The 5377-nt window shown below is 46.5% G+C and overlaps 1 protein-coding gene across 1 annotated transcript; it reads left to right on the forward strand.

The window, feature by feature from the left end:
* Nucleotides 1–537: 537 nt before the first annotated feature.
* LOC149862649 (olfactory receptor 5BS1-like) lies at nucleotides 538–1473 on the forward strand. The gene has a single exon (XM_090054857.1). The coding sequence runs from the start codon at nucleotides 538–540 to the stop codon at nucleotides 1471–1473; it is 936 nt and encodes a 311-aa protein (XP_089910983.1).
* Nucleotides 1474–5377: the final 3904 nt, after the last annotated feature.

Consider the following 5377-nt stretch of genomic DNA (forward strand, 5'->3'; position numbering starts at 1 on the left):
TAGGTCTATGAAGATGTGTTCTGTGAAATACTTTAATATACCAGTTTAGGATATTGTTGTCATAATCACCTTTATCATCATCATAACTAGTTATTTTTAAGGACATGTTGCTTGTAGCCCCACAAAATTGGAAAGAAAACTAAATCATATTTCCTTCTCTCCAACCCACAGTCTATCTCCTTTTCTCCCTTTACATTTACACAGTTCTCTCTCATTGAGAAGGTATGAGATTTCTTTAAACTCTTTGTCATGCCATCATGAGGAGATGGATTTTATATTAGACAAAGATGAAGAAATAAACCAAAGACAAGAAGAAACTCAAAGATTTGAGAAAGCTAATTTTTCCTCATTAATGATAGTTACAAAAATCTTGCTTTCATTTAAAGATAATTAGAAACACAGAGGTTTAGACAGAATGAAAAAAAGCTCTTTACATAGAATTTTCCTGGCTCAGAAGTGGAGAAGTACACTTTCTTCATGGTAATTGTTATATTTATGTACTCCTTTCTTTTCTAGGTCCAAGATTTGGTGAAAAAAATGTCCACAGGGAACTACACAATTGTCAGCTATTTTGTTCTGTCAGGTGTTTCCAGTGACCCACAGCTCCAGCCTTTCCTTTGTGTGGTGTTTCTAATTATATATGTAGTAACTGTCATAGGAAATGGAGCAATCATGGTGGTGATAAAAATTGCTCCTCACCTTCACAGCCCTATGTATTTTCTCCTGTCACATTTATCCTTCCTTGATATCTGCTACACTTCAGTCACTGTCCCAAAGATGCTGCAGAATTTCTTGGCAGATAAGAAAACCATTTCTTTTGATGGCTGTCTTGCCCAGATGAGCTTAATTCTTCTGGTGTCCTGTACAGAAATGTTCATACTATCAGCAATGGCCTATGATCGATATGCTGCCATCTGTGACCCACTGCATTATTTGGGGACTATGAATAAGCAAGTCCGCATAAAACTTGTGTGTGGCTCATGGCTGGTTAGTGTATTATATGCACTGATAAACACAGTTCCCATGTTACATTTACACTTCTGCGGGCCCAAGGAAGTGAACAATTTCAGTTGTGAACCTCCATCTCTACTAGAAGTGTCCTGCACAGAGACCTTCACCAGTAAGATGACACTTTTCACTTCAGCTATGATTTTGGGTTTGACCTGCTTCTCCATCACCCTGGTCTCTTACATCTGCATCATCTCCACCATCCTGAGGATACACTCTGCTAAAGGTAGGGGTAAAGCCTTCTCTACCTGCAGCTCCCACCTCGTTGTGGTTGTTCTGTATTATGGGGCTGGCATGTTTCGATGTCTGAGACCCAGTCCAGCCTCTTTGGTCATTCTTGACAGACTCTTCTCCATCCAGTACAGTATCTTAACTCCCATGTTAAATCCTATCATCTACAGCCTGAGAAACAAGGAAGTGAAGGCAGCTCTGGGGAATATATTGTGGAAAATTAAAGGCATGTGAATGTATTTCAGAATTTGAAAAGAATGCCATGCCTTAATGGAAACTGATGCTTCAAATATTCTGATGTCAGGTGCAAGGGTGGCATGGGCATTTAGTCTATAAACCCTGAAATTCTCCCTTAAGGTTAGGAATGTTTGCATTGTCATCTTCAATACAATCTTTTCTGAAGGCACTATAGGAGTAGAGATGCATGGCAAGCATGAATTCTGCTGAAGTAACTTGCAGCTGAGAGTGTATGAAACGGTTAAGTTTTCTATTCCAGTTTTTGTTTTTCAGAGTGAGAATGAGTCTTCAAGCCTTGTGGTGAGAATGACTTGGGAAAACTAATTCCAGCTGTTAGCATACTGGGCCAGCATATTCAAGAAAAGACATAGAGAAAACTACCCCACTGAAATACTCCATATTTTAGGGGGTATAGGGTAGAGAATTTTCAAAATGTAGTGTGAATTAATATCTCTGATACAGTCTATAAGGTGTACCTTACTCCTTTACTCTGACCTCTTTCTAGACTGAAACATGATTCGTTTCTTCCCTCTCTTGCTTTTCAGAATGTTCTATTGGGCAGTAGGGCTGTGGAAACTTCAGCAGCCATTTCATTTTGGAGAAGTGTTGGCCTGTTTCAGTGCCCAAAACACTGAATCTGAAATGAAACTGAAGCCTCCAAAACATCTGCAAAACAAAACAAAACCATCCAAAATGTTCTGGATATGTTTTGGATGTTAGGGAATGTTTCAGAGGCAGGCTTATGGGGAAACAAAGTCAGAAGAGGGAGAGGAAAGGGGGGCAGAGAAGTACTGCTCTGATATTGACATATGTAGGAGCTGGCCAGTGTCTGAATTCTGTCCCTGAGGTCCTTTCCAATCCCAGTGCTATGGGGGAGGGATGGAGAAACAATATATAATGCTCTGTGTAAAGTCTTTCTCTCCCTTTTGTGGCTGTCTTGTGCAGCATGAGCAGCAGAGCACAGCATCTGAAGAGTCTAGGCTGGCTGGTAGCAGTAGATATTCTGTTGCTACCAAGTTGTAGCCAGCCATTAGCCAATCCTTTCGTACTTACCTTTGCCTATCATCCCTATTTTTAACCCCTTTCAATTATATCTGCCCCCAAAATCCTGTTATTTATTCTTGTTTGTTTGTATTTTTCATCCCAAACAATAAAAAAATCTGTGCTTTGCCTGCCAGTGTGTCATTCCATCTCTGTGCAGGAAAGCACAACACATACAAATTATACACACACTTTCCAGCACACCAAACATGAAGCATGCTGGAAAGGCAGGTGCCAGGTCTTCTGGGAGGGGAGCGAGAGGGGGCAGAGGGAAAGCTGCAAGTTCCCGTTCCCCACCCCAAACAGACACACCTTCTTCCCTAGCAGGCATGACGTCTCTGCTGCTAGTGGCAGCAAGGAGGTAGAAAAAGTGTCTGCACCTGCACCGCCTTCACTAACACCAACAATAATAACCCCTAGCACCACTAACACGGCAAGCACCATCATGATAGTCTTCTTCACCCCAATTTCATTTCCCAGCCTGAACCTTCCAGTGCCAGAGGAGAAGCTGGATCTGCAACCAGGGGAGCTCAGTGCCATATCCAGAGAAGTTCTAGGGAACGAGGAGGAATCTAAGTTTCTGCTCCACACCACTCAAATCTCCCCTAGAGCCAGGTGTCCTTCTTTGGAAAGCACCATGGAGGAGGCTGAGGCTGTGGAGGCAAGTGTCTCAGCTGGGTCAGCTCCTCCTGTCGGTATGCCTCTGCCAGCTGAGAAGGGGGATAAGACAGGATCCACACCCGCATCAGGAAACAAGGGGATAGCATAGTGTGGGATATTTTTGAGGTGGCAGATAATCCCACATATGCTATCTGCCTGCACTGCTGATGCAAAACCAGGTGGGGCAAGGACGAAAAACACTTCAGCACCACAGGGTTTCTTATGCATATCAGGAGGCACCACCCCCTTGCCCTTGCTCCTCCTAAGCCTGGCACCAGTGGGAGTGTGCCCAAAGGGAAGTCCCCCTCTCACTCCAAATTTCCCATCCCCCAGAAGCAGGGGAAGGCCACCCTGGACCAGTGGGGGAAAGGTGGAGGGGAAGGGGGGAAACATTTCAAAGGCAAGCAAAGTCACCCAGAGCACTGGGGAGATGCTTGTTCTGGATGGCCAGCCCTTCTCCTTAGCTCAACAGCCAGGGTTCAGGTGGCTCATGGCGCTCATGACCCCATCATACCACATGCCTTCATGTACCACCTTCAGCAGGACAGTGGTGCCTGCCCTGTATGAGGCATGGAGGGAGTACTTGAGGGAGGAGCTGCACAAGGCAGGTCTGTAAGTGACCTTGCACTTCATCTCAGACATGTTGAGTAGCTGGGGTGGAAATCATGCCTACCTCTCCCTCACAGGGCACTGGTGTGATCAGTCAGGCTGTTGGTGGGCTCTCTTTCAAGCAGAGGTGATGGATGAGTCCCACATGGCAACTGAGATCATGGGAGACATTAACTGCATGGTGCAGGGGTGGCTCATTTGGAATAGCTAGCTCACCCATGGGTTTCTGGTCACTGACAATGGGGCCAATATGATCAAGGTGGTCCGTGATGCCAACTTTGTTGGCATCCACTGTGTGGCACACAGGGTCCACCTTATAGACAGGGATGCCTTAGAGGGGAACAGGGCTGCCGGTGAAGGTGCCATCACAACCAGCCAGGTCATTTCAAAATGCATGAAGGTGTCACACTACTTCCAGTGGAGCATCAATGGGGGCAAAATCCTGTGGGACAAACAGGCAGAGCTGAGCATCCCACAGCACAAAATCATGCAAGAGGTGGAGACTTGGTTGAACTCCACATACTTGATGCTCAAAACTGTCCATGAGATAACCTTGCTTGGAGAGATTGGGATCAGTGGCCACCTTAACAAAACAGAATGGGGTTCCATCTCTCAGATTTTGGGGGTTCTCAAACCATTCCTCAAGACCACTAAGATCCTCAGTGCTGGTAATGCCCTCTTTAGCCAGGTGATTCCCATAGTGAGGGAGCTGCAGAACTAAATGGAGAAGTTCCAGGGGAATCGATGTTCCTGGCTGGGGCAAGCTGCTGTCACCAGAGATGCAGGCACAGGTGAAGTGGCTGAAGGAGGGCATCAAGAAATGGCTGGATCCATTGCGGTCTAGTACAGTCCACATGCTGGAGGGCATGTGTGACCCAAAGATGAAAGGGAGTGTGTGCACCTGAAAAACCATGGATCACAGGATGGAAGTGCTGGTGAACAGAGTCAGGGAGGCAGAAGGACAGAGGTGGGGGGATGTGCAAGAAGAGGACCCACTGTCCCATCCCAGCACTCCATCCACCAGTCAGTCACCTCAACAACAGGAAATGCCAATGTGGGCCATGGGAATGGCTTCCATGTTGTGGTCCAGAGGCACCAGATCCCAGCATCAGGCAGGTTGTACTGAGGCCTTGGCAGCTATCTATCTCACTAAGGATGTGGATCTGCTGCTCTGCAACCTCTTGGCCTACTGGGCAAGCCACAGCCATATTGTGGTAGGATCTGGCCACAGTGCCTGGGAACACCTGCCCTGTCCACCAACCAGTGTTCTGAATGAAAGGGTATTCAGTATTGCTGGTTGTGACACCCTACCACACCTCCTTGGATCCTGTTTTGGTGGAGCAGCTGGAGTTCCTCAAAGTGAAACTCCCATTTCTTGGGTTCCCCAACTTCCATGTGCAGATGGAGTGAGTGCCACCCTCCTCACTCCATCTTCACCTATTAATTTTTTCAAAACCATTTAATGCCCCACTCTCAGAGGTGGAGGCAGCACTCACTGTATCACCAGCCAGCAGGAGAAGAACATGTCCCTGCTGAACTCCCATGCCAGGATGAACTTGGAGGTATGGAAAGGGGCCATGGGGAAGGAGGC

Source organism: Crocodylus siamensis, chromosome 6, assembly GCF_052110815.1.
Source record: "Crocodylus siamensis isolate JL-2025a chromosome 6, ASM5211081v1, whole genome shotgun sequence".
In the NCBI taxonomy this organism is placed as follows: domain Eukaryota; kingdom Metazoa; phylum Chordata; order Crocodylia; family Crocodylidae; genus Crocodylus; species Crocodylus siamensis.